The 21,434-nt window shown below is 42.4% G+C and overlaps 1 protein-coding gene across 1 annotated transcript; it reads left to right on the forward strand.

Moving 5' to 3' along the window:
- Nucleotides 1-1,888: 1,888 nt before the first annotated feature.
- LOC123188489 (regulator of nonsense transcripts 1 homolog) lies at nt 1,889-19,605 on the forward strand. Its single transcript, XM_044600637.1, has 29 exons — nt 1,889-2,601; nt 6,580-6,831; nt 6,939-7,109; nt 7,238-7,288; nt 7,413-7,505; nt 7,662-7,757; nt 7,852-7,902; nt 7,988-8,106; nt 8,875-8,983; nt 9,385-9,507; nt 9,595-9,666; nt 9,931-10,002; nt 10,090-10,156; nt 10,280-10,422; nt 10,513-10,584; nt 10,654-10,782; nt 12,265-12,420; nt 12,499-12,612; nt 13,525-13,623; nt 15,024-15,101; nt 15,619-15,753; nt 16,877-16,951; nt 17,046-17,151; nt 17,249-17,622; nt 17,698-17,760; nt 17,839-17,910; nt 18,357-18,485; nt 18,596-18,715; nt 18,805-19,605. Exons 1-29 carry the CDS (start codon nt 2,017-2,019, stop codon nt 18,883-18,885), a joined length of 3,807 nt encoding a protein of 1,268 aa, XP_044456572.1. The 5' UTR covers nt 1,889-2,016; the 3' UTR covers nt 18,886-19,605.
- The last annotated feature ends 1,829 nt before the right edge of the window (nt 19,606-21,434 follow it).

Below are 21,434 nucleotides of genomic sequence, written 5' to 3' on the forward strand. Positions count from 1 at the left end.
CTGCAAAAACTAGGGGTTGGGCAATTTATAATGTTTATTCAAGTTTATGGATTGTAATGTTCATCCACAGAATAACCTAGATGAACTCTATGTACTTTTCTACCACTAAAATAGCAGCAACAAAATGCGTAAAAAAGAGTTGCACGCAAAACATGCGCAGGTTGCACACACACATATACAATTGCATAAGAACAAATCATACTACTCACTTACACAAAAAAACAGGTGAGAAAACAACATAACGTTTCTGTGCAACTTTTACTTGTGCAACTGCCAACAACTCATTGCGCAAGTGGGCATGAAAAAAATAAAAAAAACAGATAAAAAATGAAAGGGATTCGATGACGATGGTGAATTATCTACCAACTAAATTGCAACTATACCTAGGGTTTCAAGGGGACCCCTCGCATGCTAGCCTAGGCCGTGGCAAAAACAACATCAAGACATACGTGCATGATCTGTATCACACCAGATCTAATGAAATCTAAATCATATTGGGACACCACGGGGGTGTGTGTCCCCCAAAAATCACTGCGACATCTTCGGGTGCAGCCTTGCCACTACGGGCACGGCGAGAGCACTACAGCGCGGCCTCCCTCGCTACAGGCGCCTCGAGAGAACTATGGGCACGACCTCCCGTACAGCCGCGACCTCCCCACTATGGGCGCGGTGGGAACAGTACGAGCGCGGGGAGAACGAGCAAGCGGGGTGAGCGGCTTGAGACGGCAAACGACGATCGTACCCGAGCCGTTGACGAGCAGCAGATGCCTCGCTGCTACGGCCGTGGCGAGAACCGTACGGGCGCAGAGGGGGGGGGGGATGAGCGCTTAGAGACAGTGACCGGCTCTCGTACCTGAGCCGGCGACGAGCAGCGGATGCCTCCTCCGCTACGCCTCCGCCTCCTGCGCAAGCTTCAATGGCAGATGCGGTGGCAAGCCCGGCGAATTAAGAGAGAGAGGGGAAAATGAGGCGAGGAAACGAGTGGCTTGAAGGGGAAAGGGAAGTGGCACGAAATTCGAAACTACCCACCCCGCATTACTTGTCTACGCTCACGAACGGCCGCACCTACAGAGTCTATAACACGGCGGGCCTACCAGGGTTATGCACGCCGCGTGCCTCGGCTTGATGAGGCCAGGTGTGGGGAGATGCCGACGGTGGCGAAAACCGACCAGGGGATATTGGCACGTGCGACCATACGATGCGAGAGGATCAAACGGTGCCACGCCGGTCGCTCAAGACCAGTTGGAAACGCACGCGCACTATTATGTATTCCCTCCATCCTAAAATATAAGGCCTTCTTTGGTTCATAGGATAGGAATTTATAGGAATAGAAAAATCATAGGAAGTGAGATGACATGTATGTCAAATTCTATAGAGAAAGAGATGTCATTTGGTGCATAGGATATGATTTTTTTCATTGAGTCTAGGCTATGTAGGATTCGATTTCTATCCTACATAGAAATAGGAATCCATTCCTACAAACCAAAGGGCTTCAAAGGAATTTTTCCTTTGCAAATCCTATCCTATAGAATTCCTACAAAAATCCTATTCCCTCCGTTCCTAAATAATTGTCTTTCTAGAAATTTCAACAAGTGACTATATACGGAGCAAAATGAGTGAATCTACACTCTAAAACATGTCTACATACATCCGTATGTTGTAGTTCATTTGAGATGGCTAGAAAGACAATTATTTGGGAACGGAGGGAGTACAAACCAAAGGAGGCCTAATTCCTACAAAAATCCTACAAATCAAAGGAGGCCTAAGAATGTTTTTTATAGTTTGAGACAGAGAGTTCGGGAACATATAAAGCTTTTTGTTACAGTATATACTTATTCAATTCCGTCCATCCCCTCGTGCACCCCTGCGATCCCAAAATCAGAGTCCACCCCGGACGGTTAAAATCAAATGAAACCCACCACTACCTCAACATCTCTCTCCTCGCTCCCCTCTCGATTCGCCTCGTCTCCCTCCCTGCCTCCCCATCCCGCGGCAAAACCCTAACCCTAGCTGCTGATGGCGACGCAGCCGCCTTCCTCGGCTGCGGCCGCCGACCTCTACGAGACGGCCTCGCAGCCCGACCCCTCCGCCTCCGCCGCCGGGGACGCATACACCTTCCTGGAGTTCAACACGCAGGGCGACGACTTCGAGTACCCCGACTTCCCGGAGCTCTCCCAGCCCGCGCGATCCGCGCCGCCGCCCCCGGCCCCCGTCACCTCCTCAGCCTCTTCTTCCTGGCCGGCTCCGCCCCTGCCGCCCGACGCTTTGCCGGACGCCGATCTCGCGCCGCAGGACTCGACCCCGCCGGCCTCTTCGTCCTCGCCGTCGCCGCGGTCGTCGGCGTCGAAGGCAAGGGCGGGGGCGGCGGTGGCGGACGGGCTCGCCGCGGGGGTCGCGGCCCTCAGTTTCGAGGAGCCTCCTGGCGCCGGAACGGGGGATGACGGGTACGATTATGGCAAGGGCGACTTCGTGGAGCATGCCTGCCGGTACTGCGGGATCCACAACCCTGCGTGTGTCGCGCGCTGCAACGTGCCATCCTGCCGCAAGTGGTTTTGCAACTCGCGAGGGAACACCTCTGGCTCCCACATCGTTAACCACCTGGTGCGGCTCCTTCCCTTTATTTGGTTGTTTCGAATTCTAAGCTAGTGGACTGTGAAGTACAAAATTACTGAGAAATTAGTTACATTGGGTCATAAAGATTATCTTGCTAGGTACCGTTTTTAGTGTTGGATTGGTTGATGGTGCTAAGATGATGATACTGATACCAGACAGAGTCTAGGCCAGGATATGCAATCTTACTTGATTAGAAGGCGGAAGTTGCTGAGTAGGCGATATATGTGAACTTGACCGGTCATCGGTGTCTTCTGTTATGGCTAGTTTGCTAGTTTGATTAGTTTGGTGTGAATGTGTCAGCAGTTTTGGTAGCATGTGGACATGTGAAGTTTCTCCTCGATAATTTGTTTAAAGTGAGTTACCTTCACATCATGTTAGTCTTTTAGTGTAGAAAACTGACCCGGCCTGTAAGTTAACAGCATTTATAGTTGTATTTTGTTAATGTTTTTCATGACTTTGCCAAATTAGGTCGGGAGTCTTTATTGGGTTCACTTTTGTTATTACGTTGTATAAGATGATATGAATATTATGCTAAATAATTGGATTTGCTAAATCTCATCTTGATGAGAAATAACAAAGTCTCATCTAACGCCTACGGATCATTTGAGTAATCAAACAAAAAATAAAAATAATAAACTCACATGAATCTTCATCAAAATCAAGTGGTATAGGAGTTAGGTGTGACTTGGTTAAGTCTCATCTAGATGAGAGCTAGACACACCCTTAAATATTTGTCCCAATCATGCTAGCAGTGTAGTTCTATTTTGCAAGTGGTTCATAATATCATTATACTTTGTTTAGATTGTCTTTAGAATACTCGAAATATTATTTAACAATGTTTAGTGCTATAATTTCAATTTATACATCTGATAAGCAGGGGAAGCGCATACTGACTGAACTGTGTTTTCTTAACAACTTGTGCCACAACACCTATCAGTTGCCACCAAGTGATTCTGAGAATGACATGAAATTTCACTATCTTCCTTTATGCTTAGCTGCCATTGTTTCTTATGGTCTCTTCAAATATACCTTTTTGGCTGTATAGAGCACATAAGATACCAAGCATGAGAACACCAAGAGGGAGTTCTGGGAAGGCTTGGAAGACATGGTTAGGAGTGTACCGATTGGACCGATTGGTGAGAAGCTCTTCATAGGAGGAGACCTCAATGGCCACGTGGGTACATCTAACACAGGTTTTGAAGGGGCGCATGGGGGCTTTGGCTATGGCATCAGGAATCAAGAAGGAGAAGATGTCTTAAGCTTTGCTCTAGCCTACAACATGATTGTAGCTAACACCCTCTTTAGAAAGAGAGAATCACATCTGGTGACTTTTAGTAGTGGCCAACATTCTAGCCAGATTGATTTCATCCTCTCGAGAAGAGAAGATAGGCGTGTGTGCCTAGACTGTAAGGTGATACCTGGGGAGAGTGTTGTACCCCAGCATAAGCTGGTGGTTGCTGACTTCCGCTTTCGGATTCGTGTCCAGCGGGATAAGCGTGCCAAGGTCGCTAGAACGAAGTGGTGGAAGCTCAAGGGGGAGGTAGCTCAGGTGTTCAAGGAGAGGGTATTTAAGGAGGGCCCTTGGGAGGAAGGAGGGGATGCGGACAATGTGTGGATGAAGATGGCGACTTGCATTCGTAACGTGGCCTCGGAGGAGTTTGGAGTGTCCAGGGGAAGGAGAAGCGAAGATAAGGATACCTGGTGGTGGAATGATGATGTCCAGAAGGCGCTTAAAGAGAAGAAAGATTGCTTCAGACGCCTATACCTGGATAGGAGTGCAGACAACATAGAGAAGTACAAGATGGCGAAGAAGGCCGCAAAGCGAGCTGTTGGTGAAGCAAGGGGTCGGGCATATGAGGACCTCTACCAACGGTTAGGCACGAAGGAAGGTGAAAGGGACATCTATAAGATGGCTAAGATCCGGGAGAGGAAGACGAGGGATATTGGCCAAGTCAAATGCATCAAGGACGGAGCAGGCCAACTCTTGGTGAAGGACGAAGAGATTAAGCATAGATGGCGGGAGTACTTCGACAAGCTGTTCAATGGGGAGAATGAGAGTTCTACCATTGAACTGAATGACTCCTTTGATGAGACCAGCATGCGTTTTGTGCGGCGCATCCAGGAGTCTGAGGTGAAGGAGGCTTTAAAAAGGATGAAAGGAGGCAAGGCGATGGGCCCTGATTGTATCCCCATTGAGGTGTGGAAAGGTCTCGGGGACATAGCGATAGTATGGCTAACCAAGCTTTTCAACCTTATTTTTCGGGCAAACAAGATGCCAGAAGAATGGAGACGGAGTATATTAGTACCAATCTTCAAGAACAAGGGGGATGTTCAGAGTTGTACTAATTACCGTGGAATTAAGCTGATGAGCCATACAATGAAGCTATGGGAGAGAGTCATTGAGCACCGCTTAAGAAGAATGACAAGCGTGACCAAAAATCAGTTTGGTTTCATGCCTAGGAGGTCGACCATGGAAGCCATTTTCTTGGTACGACAACTTATGGAGAGATATAGGGAGCATAAGAAGGACTTGCATATGGTGTTCATTGACTTGGAGAAGGCCTATGATAAGATACCGCGGAATGTCATGTGGTGGGCCTTGGAGAAACACAAAGTCCCAGCAAAGTACATTACCCTCATCAAGGACATGTACAATAATGTTGTGACAAGTGTTCGAACAAGTGATGTCGACACCGATGACTTCCCAATTAAGATAGGACTGCATCAGGGGTCAGCTTTGAGCCCTTATCTTTTTGCATTGGTGATGGATGAGGTCACAAGGGGTATACAAGGAGATATCCCATGGTGTATGCTCTTTGCGGATGATGTGGTGCTAGTTGACGATAGTCGGACGGGGGTAAATAGGAAGTTAGAGTTATGGAGACAAACCTTGGAATCGAAAGGGTTTAGGCTTAGTAGAACTAAAACCGAGTACATGATGTGCGGTTTCAGTACTACTAGCTGTGAGGAGGAGGAGGTTAGCCTTGATGGCCAGGTGGTACCTTGGAAGGACACCTTTCGGTATTTGGGGTCAATGTTGCAGGAGGATGGGGGTATTGATGAAGATGTGAACCATCGAATCAAAGCCGGATGGATGAAGTGGCGCCAAGCTTCTGGCATTCTCTGTGACAAGAGAGTGCCACAAAAGCTAAAAGGCAAGTTCTACAGGACGGCGGTTTGACCCGCAATGTTGTATGGCGCGGAGTGTTGGCCGACTAAAAGGCGACATGTTCAACAGTTAGGTGTGGCGGAGATGTGTATGTTGAGATGGATGTGTGGCCACACGAGGAAGGATCGAGTCCGGAATGATGATATACGAGATAGAGTTGGGGTAGCACCAATTGAGGAGAAGCTTGTCCAACATCGTTTGAGATGGTTTGGGCATATTCAGCGCAGGCCTCCAGAAGCTCCAGTGCATAGCGGACGGCTAAAGCGTGCGGAGAATGTCAAGAGAGGGCGGGGTCGACCGATTTTGACATGGGAGGAGTCCGTTAAGAGAGACCTGAAGGATTGGAGTATCGACAAAGAGCTAGCTATGGACAGGGGTGCGTGGAAGCTTGCTATCCATGTGCCAGAGCCATGAGTTGGTTGCGAGATCTTATGGGTTTCACCTCTAGCCTACCCCAACTTGCTTGGGACTAAAGGCTTTGTTGTTGTTGTTGTTTTATGTTATTATATCTTTCTCCTGTCATATCTCTGGATAATTAGTTAATTACCATAAGCAGCTCTGATTCAGTTGTGTTTTGTTCATAGTTATGCTAATCGTATCAATTACCCTTGCTTCATCCACTAAATAAACATCTTCAGGGTAAACAACATATGGCGGTCATAGGCAGACAACTCCTTTTCGCAAGACCATTCCTGCTTCTACTTGTATTTATATTTATTAAGGAAACTGTTGGCCATTTTGGCTAACTGACTACAATTATTAATTATACCTGAAGGCATGTGGTTCTTTTTTCGCAGGTCAGAGCAAAACATAAGGAAGTCTGCCTTCACAAGGATAGCCCTCTGGGAGAAACGATTCTTGAATGCTACAATTGTGGCTGCCGGAATGTATTTCTGCTTGGTTTTATCTCAGCAAAGGCAGAGAATGTTGTTGTTCTTCTGTGTAGAGAGCCCTGCTTGAATGTTAATGCGTTGAAGGATATGAATTGGGATCTCAGTCAGTGGACACCTCTTATTGATGACAGGTGTTTCTTATCGTGGCTTGTCAAGGTAAGATATTTCTCTCCTTTTTATGTTGTTTCGTGGTGGGTGCACGTTTAAATACCCTTATTTTCTCTTCTTGATAACTGAACAGTGAACAATTTTATGTCTTCCAGGTTCCTTCAGAACAGGAGCAGTTGAGAGCTCGCCAAATTAGTGCCCAGCAAATTAACAAAGTGGAAGAGCTCTGGAAAACAAATCCTGATGCCTCCCTTGAAGATCTTGAAAAACCTGGAGTAGATGATGAACCCCAGCCGGTGGTTTTGAAGTATGAAGATGCTTACCAGGTTTTGAAATTGTCTTCGGGCATTTGTTCCTTGAACTTATTTCAGCTATCATAGTGTGTTCAGTTATATGTTAAATCTTCTTCTGTTAACTAGCACTGTAACTAGAATGCCTTTATTGTTTGTGCCAGTATCAAAATGTTTTTGCTCCGCTGATAAAGCTTGAGGCTGATTACGACAAGGTATTGTATTTTGACAATATTTTTTAATGTGCTTGTTTTTTATTTGGGATTGAGAGGAACCCTGCCACACATTGCTGAGGGAATTGATTTATTTTATTTGTTTCCTCTTGTTGTTTTGTTGTAGATGATGAAAGAGTCACAGAGCAAGGACAGTGTAACTGTGAGGTGGGACATTGGACTGAACAAGAAGCGTGTTGCCTATTTTGTCTTTCCAAAGGTTAGTTTGGGAACTAAAATACATATGATATGTGAATATGTGGTCTCTATGATCATCTTATCATAGTTTTTTCTTCTTCTGAGTGTCAAATTTTTACTGCACTTGTTTACCTCACAATACCAGTTAATCTTAGGTAATCAATTTCTCATTTTATAGGAAGATAATGAATTGAGACTTGTCCCTGGAGATGAGCTACGGCTGAGATATTCTGGTGGTACTTCACACCCTGCATGGCAATCTGTGGGGCACGTGGTATGTGTACTAAAAATGCTGATTGTTAGCTGTATGGTAACCTTAGTGTGTCGCTTCTATGCTGGCACTCATGCTAAGCACATTCTCCCTACAGATTAAACTCACTGCACAAGAGGAGGTAGCACTTGAGCTTCGTGCTAGTCAGGTATAAGGAACCAGTTTATTCTTGTTTCCTTAAAACATACCCTCAGTATTGTATAGTTCCCACCCTCAACCTTTCTGGATTTCAGGGAGTGCCTGTTGAACTGAACCATGGATTTAGTGTGGATTTTGTTTGGAAGAGTACTAGCTTTGATAGGATGCAAGGGGCAATGAAGACTTTTGCTGTAGATGAGACAAGTGTCAGTGGGTAAGTTCTATGGATTGCTAATATATTTTTGCGTCTTGGGCGCGCAGGCATGCTTATTTGTGTCTGTTTTCTGTTGTGATTATGAGTTGAAGGGGCAGCAATATGAAACCCACAAGTACTTCAGTTGCTCTCGAAGTTATTTCATAATTATTAGGGAGTTGCTGTTAATGCAAAATAGGTATTATAAAGCAATAGCCATATTTCTAATCCTTAAGGCTCCCACCTTCCGGAAAATAAAGTCAACACATTTGATCCCTCATTTAACCAACATTGTAAAAGAGTACAAGTATGAGGTAATTATGAATCCATTGATTCTTCGTTTAATTAATACTTACTACTTACCTCTTCTTATTGGGATATGTGGTTGAAGGGAGGGGATTTAGTCTTCAGAATGTTTTCTTCTGTAAGCTGTGTATTTGTATTCTTTGTTTATTCACAATAATTTGCGGCATACTCCTTCCATTCCAAAGTAATTGAGTTCTAGTTTTGTCCTAAGTCAAGCTTATTTAAGCTTGATCAAGTCTAGAGAAAAAAGTATCAATATCTACAACACTAAATTAGATTTATCAGATTCTTTCTTTATACTATATATAGCTACAACACTAGTTTTGTCCTACCACATTTTCCTATAGGCTTGGTCAAACTTAAAGAAGTTTGACTTCGGGCAAACCTAGAACTTCAATTAATTAGATTCTTCATAAAACATGTCTTAGTCATATGATCGTCACCTTCAGTGAATTCTCAACTTTTGGTGTTCACTCAACACAGGTACATATATCATCACCTTTTGGGCCATGAAGTTGAGCATCAGATAATACGCAATACACTACCAAGACGCTTTGGTGCGCCAGGACTTCCAGAATTAAATGCTTCCCAGGTACCATGATGTATTAGTGTGTTCATACCAAGTAATTTTTAGTTGAGCAATATGTGACCTCTCAGGCTACTTCTAATTAGTGCATCCTTTATCAACACACTTCTATGGTTAAGATTTGTACGCTGTCTTCTTGTTCTAGGATGTGTCAGAGGGGTCGTTATGGTCTTCCTCTGTCCCAAAATAGAAGCTGTTCTAAGAAAGTGTGCGAACAAACTTTTCTATCTTGACCACTAAGTAATAGAAAACTATTTTGATTGGTCAAGTATATAGATTTTTTATAAAAAACTGTTCCACAACAATTCTTTATAATATCTCACTTTCATATTACACACACAATAATGGTCAAATGATTTAAACTATTATATTTGTTCTGTTGTTGATCTGGTGCTGTATGTATTCAGGTCTTGGCAGTTAAAAGTGTTCTCCAGAAGCCCGTTAGTTTGATTCAAGGTCCACCTGGCACTGGGAAAACTGTTACATCAGCTGCAATTGTGTACCACATGGCAAAACAAGGCCAAGGGCAGGTATAGAACTGCATGGTGGACACTTGGGATGTGTTGTTATAGCTTGGAAGTATTGTTTGACCCCTTCTCTCTGGTTTGAAATCTTAGGTCCTTGTATGTGCACCAAGTAATGTTGCTGTTGATCAGTTGGCAGAGAAGATAAGCTCAACAGGTCTCAAGGTGAATGATGAATTTACTGTTTATGTTGATTATCTACCGTTTTCCAACTGTACCTTTTCAACTCGTCAGCGATCAATTGAGCATGGCATCTGCCGTGTACTGCAACTGTTACTGTTTAGTTAGCTCTCATATGCTTCAACTGATTGCAAGAATTGACGAGATATTTGTTTTTTCGTAATGAACTACACACTGCAATTAAATAGTCTTTATTTGTGGTTTATCCTTTCAACGAGTAACCTTAGTTGAATACTCTACTTACTGCAGGTTGTTCGACTTTGTGCGAAATCTAGAGAAGCAGTTTCTTCACCTGTTGAGCATCTTACACTTCATTATCAGGTACACTTTTGACTCCTATCTAGTCTCTTGCATCCAAAATAACCATTTTTGTGTGAACGCTAATCATGGGTTTTTGCAATCATGCAGGTTCGACATCTCGATAATTCCGAGAAGAGCGAAATGCATAAGCTACAGCAACTAAAAGACGAGCAAGGTGTTTTATCCACTCTCAGTCTCTCACCAAGCGTGATGCTTTCATTGAACATTTTCTTTGAAGAGACTCGGTATGACTCAATTGGTTGGCTGGGAACTGATGTGCTGTGTTATATTTCGACAGGAGAATTGTCGAGCAGTGATGAGAAAAAGTACAAGGCACTAAAACGAGCCACTGAAAGAGAGATATTACAAAGTGCTGATGTGATTTGCTGCACCTGTGTTGGTGCTGGAGACCCTCGTTTGTCAAACTTCCGTTTTCGCCAGGTAATGATTTCTACCCTCTAGTCTTTAGGTTAGCAGTGTTCATATTATTTCTATATTGTATCCTGAAGCAATGGAAATTGTTATTGACAGGTTCTTATCGATGAGTCTACACAGGCGACAGAGCCAGAATGTCTTATTCCATTGGTTCTTGGTGTTAAGCAGGTGAAGATGTAATCATGATCTCATTTAGGTTAACTTGATTATATTTATTTATGCTTTTGAGCTATTCAGGTTGTTCTTGTTGGAGATCATTGCCAACTGGGTCCAGTCATCATGTGCAAAAAGGCAGCCCGAGCAGGATTAGCACAATCTCTCTTTGAGCGCCTTGTTATCCTTGGAGTCAAGCCATTCAGGCTACAGGTAATGGTTGCCTTTTCGTGTCTAGTAGTATCATCATGTTGTTACCACTACGCTTTCCGTAACTCGCCAGTTCATTCTAGATTGAGTATCAGAACTGTGCAAGTTATCAGATTAATAATATTATAACTACGTTGGTACTTCTCACGGTATGTTTCTTTTCTAAAGATATTTTTTACTCTTTTAGCCTTCTGACATGAGGTCACGTGTTCAAGTCCTGGAAGCAGCTTCTTGCAGAAATGTAGGGAAGGGCTTCTGGAGGCCTGCGTTGAATATGCCCAAACCATCTCAAACGATGTTGGACAAGCTTCTCTTCAATTGGCGCTACCCCAATTCTGACATGAGGTCACGTGTTCAAGTCCTGGAAGCAGCTTCTTGCAGAAATGTAGGGAAGGGCTTCTGGAGGCCTGCGTTGAATATGCCCAAACCATCTCAAATGATGTTGGACAAGCTTCTCTTCAATTGGCGCTACCCCAACTCTATCTTGTATATCATCATTCTAGACTCGATCCTTCCTCGCGTGGCCACACATCCATCTCAACATACGCATCTCCGCGCCACCTAACTGTTGAAGATGTCGCCTTTTAGTCGGCCAACACTCAGCGCCATACAACATTGATGGTTGAACCGCTGTCCTGTAGAACTTGCCTTTTAGCTTTTGTGGCACTCTCTTATCACAGAGAATGCCAGAAGCTTGGCGCCACTTCATCCATCCGGCTTTGATTCGATGGTTCACATCTTCATCAATACCCCCATCCTCCTGCAGCATTGACCCCAAATATCGAAAGGTGTCCTTCTGAGGCACCACCTGCCCATCAAGGCTAGCCTCCTCCTCTTCATACCTAGTAGTACTGAAACCACACATCATGTACTCGGTTTTAGTTCTACTAAGCCTAAACCCTTTCGATTCCAAGGTTTGTCTCCATAACTCTAACTTCCTATTTACCCCCGTCCGACTATCGTCAACTAGCACCACATCATCCGCAAAGAGCATACACCATGGGATATCTCCTTGTATATCCCTTGTGACCTCATCCATCACCAAGGCAAAAAGATAAGGGCTCAAAGCTGACCCCTGATGCAGTCCTATCTTAATGCGGAAGTCATCAGTGTTGACGTATTCATCCTTATTTCCTTGAACTTCACACAGATTTTTCCTACCACCCCTTCTGTTATTTTGGACATCAAATTGAGTAGAAATAAGTTCTATGATGAACAGAAGTCTGTACAACTGTACCTATTTCGCCGCATGATATAAGCTAATAAATCAACCGAGCGACATCTGAGTTTTAAATCATGATATTGCAATGATTAACTGTTACTATTCTTTGACAATAATTTGTTCTCGAGATGGTGGACTTATTTCAGTTGAAAGCTAATACAATTATTACAACTTTGCAGTCAAAAGCTGAAATATTTCGTTTAAAACTATACTTATGTCAGTTTAAAGCTAGTACTATTAACTTGATAACCCTGATTTTACAGGTCCAATATAGAATGCACCCTTGTCTTTCAGAATTTCCATCCAACTGTTTTTATGAAGGCACACTGCAAAATGGGGTAACCGTAAATGAGAGACAGTCATCTGGAATTGACTTTCCTTGGCCTGTTCCAAATCGACCGATGTTCTTCTATGTGCAGGTACTTTTTTGGAAAATTGATTGCATTTCTATTTATGGAAAAGGTCTATATATACTGATTTGAACTGATTTTCTATAGATGGGAGTAGAAGAGATAAGTGCTAGTGGGACATCTTACCTCAATAGGACTGAAGCTGCAAATGTAGAGAAAATTGTAACTACATTCTTAAGAAGTGGTGTTGTGCCAAGCCAGGTATGTACTGAGTAAAAATGATTACTATCATAAGGATGTTCTTTCAAAACCAGGGAGCCACTGCTCCACTCATGGATGGTGTCGATTTCAAAGCTGATGGCACCGGGACATGTGCCAATGTGTGAGGTTCACAGGGAATTAACCTGTTAAGGAGTATGGCATAGCATGCGGTACAATTTTCTCTAATTCCTGGACCTGCACCGTGCTTCAGTTGACATGCCTCCTGCCATAATGCTAGCACCCTTGCTCGTTGTTTTCAAATGGGACGAACTTGACAAGCTGCTGCTGCTCTCTCCCTTCCAAGTCGTTCATGCATCTTCCAGTGTTGTCATTGAGAAGCAGACCTGGATCTTAGAAATTAGAACATTAGAGTGCTTGATAGAAGGGGAAAACAGGGTGTAAAGCAACCAGCTAGTATGGATATGATTTTTTGGTGGCAGCCTATGAAATCTGCTATCGCTGGCCCAGTGGATTTAGATGAGTGTCAGGTTGAGTTGGAGTAGAAGAGCAAAAACCAGTGGAAAAGAAAGCAGCCTATTTCCTTTTGTTGTTTGTTTCCTTGATTCCAGAGTGGATCTTAGGCTCCTAGCTATAGCTTCACAGACATGCAGTACCTGACACGTATATGCCCATGCATTTTGCTGGGCCCAATTTGTGTATACATGCTTGTAATTTTTCCTGCATGACAAAGGATAACCATACCAGATTACACATAAAAATAAGAAAACTATGAACGGCACATATTCCAATACAAGATCTAACAGACATCAATGGATAGAGTCAGGCTCCATGAATCTCCTGAACTTTATTCTTATGGTCATTTAGAAGTTCTGCACTAGCCCCTTCTGTATGAGAAGACATCACTAATTATTTTGAAACTGGATTTGTACCTCATGGATCTTTAATATGCAGATCGGAGTTATCACACCTTATGAAGGGCAGAGGGCGTATATAGTAAATTATATGTCAAGGAATGGCTCTCTTCGCCAACAACTTTACAAGGAAATTGAGGTAAACCATAAAACTGTAAACTATACTCGGAAATATAAGGTGTATTTTGTTTTGTTAAGATGAGGCTTCAGTCATCGGTTGGTAATATTGATATATAATATGCATGGCCTCAGATGAAATGTTAATATATTTCAATTTTAAAGTACTTCTATGTTCATGATGTTTTGTCTCACAAATCAAATATTAATAGATTATTAGGCCCAGTTCGTTTTAGCTTTTGATTCTCCAGAATCAGCTTTTGCGAAATTTCCCCCAGAATCGGCCGCTGAGTTCTTTCCTGAGATTGTGGTTTGAGATTGTGGAACGAGTTGTATGTTGAAATGTCTATAGTGCGAACAGGAACTTTGTGTTGAATTGCTAAACATAGAAGTTTCAAACAATTTATCATCAAATATGAGCATGAATAAGATTTATGAATATCTTAGATTGATAAATATTACAATAAAGAAGGTTTCCACGTTTCCTTTGCTACAAAAGAAGTTCCACTACAAATAGATTGACTAATTTCATGGTACAAGACTGATAGCAATAGCCTCACGTGTTGCGGCCATGGTACCATCTAGTGCGTTGGCGCCTGTAAATGGCAATGGGGGTTGCACATACGATCCATCTATCGATTGATCGTTCTCTGTACAGACAAATACATCCATCTATCGATCCATTGTTTTTTCTATATACAGAGATTGAACGGCATGACAAATTCTATAGAGACGAACACATCCGTTCACTGGTCCATCCATCCATTTCCTCCAGCCACCCATCCATCAATTTCTGTGCGAACTAGGAACAGAGAAGACAGAGAGGAGATAAGACAGAGAGGAGAGAAGACAAAGAGGAGAGAACTCACCTGAGGCGACGGCCCGACCGAACTCCAGCGTGGCAGCGTCGGGCGGAGGTGGATCTGGCGGAGGTGGTGTCGGGTGGAGCAGCGGCTGTGGGCCTGGAGGTGAGTAGAGGGCGGGCTGTCGGGCGGTGCGGTGTCAGCGGCCCTGTAACCCTATCACGAGCGGGGAGGTGGGGGATTGAGCGAAGGAGAGGGACGAGTCGTGCGAGTGCGACTCGTTTTCCTGGGCGCGGCTGGCCACCAGTGGCAGTTCTCTTGTAATTTGCCTCTCAAACAGGGGTACTATCTTAAATCGAACTGTTTTGTTTTGTGCGAGCACTCATAATTGAGGTCTCCATACGATTTTGGATTGCACTACCGATTCTAGCGATTCTCAGATGATTTTAGACAATCAAATCGAGTTCTTTCAAGCTTTTGATTATTCAGACCCAGATTGTCCAGAATCAAGTGAAAAGAACTGGGCCTTAGTTGTTGGTCAAAGCTTTGTCTTTAGCAAACGGAATTAACCTTACCTTTCCAGAAATATTTGTGCTATAATATGCATAATGTTTTTCAGGTGGCAAGTGTCGACTCCTTCCAGGGAAGAGAGAAAGATTACATTATTCTGTCTTGTGTTAGAAGCAATGAACACCAGGTGTTTTTTTTATCATATTGGCCCCATCATTTCGTTGGCTGTGTGTTTCTTGCATTATACAGTAGTAATTTATATTTATATGCACAGCATATGGTACATGCAATCTAGAGTTTATCGCTATAGATATTTTGTGTGATACAAAATGTTTTTAGTGCTGGATTATTTAATTGTTATCTGGTCATATCAATTTGTAGATTGGTACATGCAATCTGGAGTTTATCGCCATAGATATTTTGTGTGTGATACAATATGTTTTTAGTGCTGGATTATTTAATTGTTATCTGGCCATATCAATTGTAAATTGGCATTTGCTTTGTGTGTAGTTAAGTTATATATCTTTGAATATAAAACATCTATGCATTTATGTTTCTTCATATATTACATTTTTGATATAAACTGAGCCATGATTCTTTGTTAATTATTGTTGTGTTTCTTGGCTGTTAGTGCTTGACGAGCAACTGTTGCACATCGAATCGTTTAGCTGACGATGCATACTGCTTTTGACGTTTTTTTTCAGGGTATCGGCTTTCTTAATGATCCACGCAGGTTAAATGTTGCATTAACTCGTGCTAGGTATGGTATAGTCGTTCTTGGGAATCCTAAAGTTCTAAGCAAGCAGCCTCTTTGGAATAGTTTGTTGACACATTACAAGGTACACCTTTCCCTTGATACATACCAATGCTTACTTTAAGCTGCAAATGATTAGTATTTTATTAGTTTGTTGCTGCCCTTTTGGTGAGACTTTTACACATCAAAACTCTATAAACTTTGTAGTTTGGTTGGGTTATCTTTCATCTATATCTATACCAATATAAAAAGACCCAAAGGGGCAGATCCAACTGATCTCGGCCATCAAACTAAGTCAATCCAACGATCTAGACTGCTCCAATGGCGAGCATTCAACGTGCAATTAATATCATACCAAATATTGCACTAATCACAGAATTAACACACAAATAATAGCGTACCTAATATCCGCGTGCAATTAATATATATCCTAAATATTAATGTGCAACGCGTGCAATCAATATATTGCCTAAATATTAACGTGTGTTGCATGTGCGCATTTACTAGTTTTATATTAAAATTCCTAGGGGGTGTATTGTGTTCCTGTGTGTGGCATAGTAGTTTCTGTGATATGAATTTGTGCTGGAAGATAAATATCAAAGGAAATGTAATGTGCATAATCTGGCTACAAGTAAAACGAGGAGCATTACTAACAGTGGCGGAGCTATGTGAGGACAAATCAGAATTCATGTTATCGTAATTCTCAAATTAAGAATTACTACTGCCTCTGTCCTGGTTTACTAGCCCCCCTTGTATTTCGGGTCATATTTTGACCATGATTTTAACTAATTCTCCCTCCGTAAACTAATATAAGAGTGTTTAGATCACTACTTTAGTGATCTAGTGATCTAAACGCTCTTATATTAGTTTACAGAGGGAGTAAAATATAAGTTATACGTAGCAAAATATATATAATTGGAATCTACATTCATACGATTCCAACAACATAATTTTTGGTGACATGCATTAACATTTTGCTAGTCAAATATGTGGTCAAACTTGTGCTCCCTCTGTAAATAAATATAAGAGCGTTTGGATCACTACTACGCTCTTACATTTCTTTACGGAGGGAGTAACTTTTATACATATAAATCTGTACATTACGTAATGTTGGCCCCTCCTGTATATCCAGTCAAGCTACACTACGGATTACTAACTATTGTGGTTTGAATTATTTTATTTATAATTTATAACTTCTATGTGTTTAGGAGCATGAGTGCTTGGTAGAAGGACCTTTGAACAATTTGAAGCAGAGTATGGTGCAATTTCAAAAACCAAAAAAGGTGAATATGTGTGCCTCTTCCAGATACCTATTGGAAAAGCATTCTCTTTGTTATTTTCCTTTTACTAGTTTCTCACTTTTATTTTTATGAGTAGATCTACAATGATCGGAGACTGTTCCTGGGTGGTGGTCAAGGTGTTATGCAGGGATCTGCCTTTGGCACTGTAGGCTCAGGAGATAAGAGAAGTGGTAGGGGAAAAGGTCTGTGCAGTTATAATTTAATGACCTGCATTTCCATTTTTGTTGACAATGGTTCTTTATTATCACCCTTAATACATCCTTCTTTTCACCAAATCAGGATACCCATTTGTTCCATTTGGGCCACCAAATGGGGCTCACAAACCTGGTGTGCACCCATCAGGCTATCCTTTAGCTCGCATGCCTTATCCTCCATTTCCTGGGTCTCCACATTCTCAACCCTACGCAATTCCAACCCGGGGATCCCTGCATGGACCCATTGGAGCTGTTCCGGCGGTGCCTCAACCTGTTAATAGGAACTTTGGTGCTCCTCGTGCAAATACCGGTGGCCCTATTGGTGGTCACCTTGCTGCCCATCAGCAGAACTCTCAGCAAGCTATGGGAAGTGTGGGGCCAACCTATAACTTTGCTGGTGATCCGAGCAGTCAGCCTTCTGGTGGAGGCCTGATGTCCCAATCTGGACTGATGGCACAGGTTTGTTCATTTTTTCTTTATACTGTTGCACAAAGTAACAGTACTTCTACATTAACATTTTCATTTCTGAAATAGATGCCTGTCGAAGGTCTAAGTCAAACAATCCGTGATGGGTTTCCTGTTGGTGGGATGTCTCAGGTACAAACAATAAAAGGTGCGTGCACCACTATCTTACCGTTCTCCCCTTTGACTGAGTTTTCTTTTGTTGGCTGCTAGGACTTCTTTGGAGATGATTTCAAGAGCCAAGGATCTCACGTAGCATACAACATTGCAGATTTTTCTACTCAGGTAATCCCATTTGTCTGCTCACTTTTCTGCTGTTTTTGGATCAATATTATTTTCAGATAGCTCTGTAATTTGTATAAACAGACCTAGCGTTGTATTTTGTAAACAGTATTACTCCACCCTCCCAAATATATAAGGCATATTTTGTTTAGTTAAGACAAGGGCTTGACCAACTTGGTGCTAGATACATCCATTTGAGAGACAAGCTTGGGACAAGCTTTTTCGGACGGAGGGAGTACATGACATGGAATAGTTGGCAGTAGTATATAAATTAGAGTACTTATCTGTGGTTATGATTTCGTATCATGTAGGCAAAATATTACTTGAGTAATTGTTAGTCAAAGCCTTTTCTTAACCAAGGAAAATACTGCTTACATTTCTGGATGGAGTAGTAGTTCATTATTAGTTTGGGAAGGGACTTCTAAAAATAAAATAACTGTCATACACAGGCTTCTCAAGGAGGTTATGCTGTTGAATATACACAAGGGCCCCAATCTGGATATCCTGGGAATTATTTGAACCAAAGTGCACATCCAGGATACCCCCATATGGGTGCAACAAATGACATTGTATCTCAGGTCTGTGGTTTGCTTTTGGTAACCAGTACATTACATCTAAAATTTTCTCTTGACTCCTTTCCCTGCACATGTTAATCCTCTCTGCGCTAAGCCTGTTTTGTATGATCCAGGATCACATGGCCCATGGTTCACATGGAATGTTTACGCAAGCGGGATACAACGACCAATCACAAGATGAATCTTCTCAGATGCATTATGGACTGGGTGCTCCTGGCCATCTTCAGTCACAGGTGGTTTATCTATCTATTTTCATGTGTTTAATGTTTTCTTTAACTTGATGAAAATTTGTTGTAACTGGAGCTAACATAATGGTTTGCAGAGCATGATGAATCCTATGTACTCTCAGTCATATGCTCACTATAACACTCAACCTCAGTCTCTTCAGCCTCCACCGCAGTGATCAAGAAAGCTTGTCACATAAGGCTGAAGCCGCATTAAGTTTTGGAAGTTTCATGAATCACATCCCCTTGGCCTGTGGCATCTTGGTTATGCCTTGCTACAGTATTACGCAGAAGTGTTTGGTGCTAGACATCGGTTGCAAGCAAAGAGGACAAGCATATTTTGACACATTGGATGTTTATTGGGTCAGGCTTGTACAAGATTGGCTGTGGCTATCGCTGGACACCGTTGCTAAGGAGCACAAGGACTGAGATGTATCTCTCCTTACTTACCGTGGCAATTTTGCAATGGGCTTGACAACAACAGGTCGTCACTTGTGCATTAAGAGAAAGGGTGTCGATGCTACACCCACATCCCTTCACCTGTGTAGAAGGCAAATGGGGCTTGTAGTGGTACAATGTGAATATGTGCTGCCATCCGAGTAAGGGTGGGCAGCTATTGCCTGCCTCCATGGTATCATGAAGACGCCTGTTGATTGGCCTTGTATAGAGGTGGTGTGGCTAACCTCAGATCTCGCACATGGATACTTGCCTTAAGAACTATGTATGCTTTCTATATAGTTTTGATGTTATTATTACAGAAAATGATGTAGGTAATGTTGCTTGGCAATAGCTTGTGGTTCTTGGTGGAAAGTGAGGTTTTATTGGGCTGTTAAATCATTTGGTGTAACTATGGCTTGGTTCAGCTATTGAAGGCTGATTGGTGTGTGGTTGATTTTTAACCTGTGATATCCTGAGGCTTTTGGTTTTGACATCTGAAATCGACCCCAACGTGGTTAGTTGGGGATCCTTTATTTTATGAAGTGATTGTTCATATATTCGTGATGATACTGGAGGTGTATATGGGCACCTTGTAGGACAACGTTAACTGGTCTGGGTACTTCTAAGCTTGGCCTACTTGCTGTGATTTATAACCACACATGTTGCCTAAGTATCCTTCCCTGATTAGCCGGTTGCCACATGTGTCAATGGCCTCTCCCGATGTATTTGCTATGTGCAAGGGTAAATACCAATCATTCAATCTATGAAAGACCATTGTTTTCTTTACACATCCGTTCGGTTCTCATGAAATCGACTCTCATTTGTGTTTGGTTCTCATGAAATCGATTCTCATTTGTGTTCAACACGTTACTAGCATCTGTGATGTTGGTCGATTATTTTAATGGCTGCGTGCGTGCATCATAACTTTGGTATTGCGGCTCTAATTAAAACTATGGGAGAACCCTTGCTTATGGTTTGATATCTTTGTTGTTTTCCTATGGTTGTCTTTAGAAAAGTATATTTCCTATGATTGTGTCATGGAAGAAGAAAGAGTTTGAAGATCTCGAAGATTTGCTCGTTTCTTTTAGACTTCATTTTGTAATAGTTGTAGTCAGCTCAAGTATCTCTATCATGTACAATTTGGTACTATAAATATATAATATAAATATATCATTGGCATTGATTGTAAAAAAAAGAAAGCATATTCTATCTATTGGGAGCAATGCAAGAACTTGAGAAGGCACCCTCAACTAAGACTAGAGGCACTATGTTCGAGTAACTTACTTTCAACTCCGTTTATGAAAAATATCACTGTAGACGAAAGGGATTATTGCATTAACCACAAATTAGACGAAGAAATGAAATGGCCTAATGAAAATTACCGTTTGTTTGAACCAAGAGATGAAACCGGGATAGCTGCCTCCATGCTTTGCCACAAGCTCATATTCTTCGATGAAATCCTTTTGAATCACCGCTTCATACAAGAATTTGGCGATGTATCGATTGTATCAAATTTATCCGGGAATAAGAGCAGTTCAAAGGAATTAGAAGTTGCGAAACAATGTACCGAGAACTTAATCGATGTACGGCTGCATTTCTGTTAGGTTGGTGAAGATATACAACGAAATGATCTGCCATTCTTCGAAATCCAACGTGCGAGATCCCCTTTGAATATGCTGAGGTTGGATCCACCCTTTTTAGGGTCGTCAGCATTTTAGCGAGGCTTCAGATTATGCAAATGACGATTTTTGGCTTCGTAGTGTGCTGTCACGCAGTTTGCCGCCTCCTCAGTAATGAATGCCTCAGCCGTCGATGCTTCAATTCTACGTTTATTTTTTCATTTTGCTCGTAGCGTCTTCTGCATCCTCTCAGTTGCGTAGCACCAACAATTTTTCACGCCCCCCCAATCTTGCCTTGGTTGGGAGATGCAAAATCAAGTGCTACATTGGATTAAAGAAGCCACGCGGAAAGATCTTCTCTAACTTGCAGATCAACTCCGACGCCAACTCTTCCATTTCTTCTAGCAGGCCAGGCGATAGTTTTTTCGCACAAAGAACATGGAAGAAATAGCTCAGCTCCGCCAGTACTAGCCATTCATCATGCAACATCACCGGCATTACCCGCTCAATTCATATGTGCCAATCATGACTCTTGAGACCAAATATTTTCAATTTATCAAGACCTGCTCCCCTCTTTAGGTTCACTGCATACCCATCAGGGAACATCAACTGCTGTTGCACCCCCAAGATAATTTCCCTCATAGCTGGCCTTCCAAGATTGAACCATGCCT

The sequence above is a fragment of the Triticum aestivum genome, chromosome 2A (genome assembly GCF_018294505.1).
Source record: "Triticum aestivum cultivar Chinese Spring chromosome 2A, IWGSC CS RefSeq v2.1, whole genome shotgun sequence".
Classification (NCBI taxonomy): Eukaryota; Viridiplantae; Streptophyta; class Magnoliopsida; order Poales; family Poaceae; genus Triticum; species Triticum aestivum.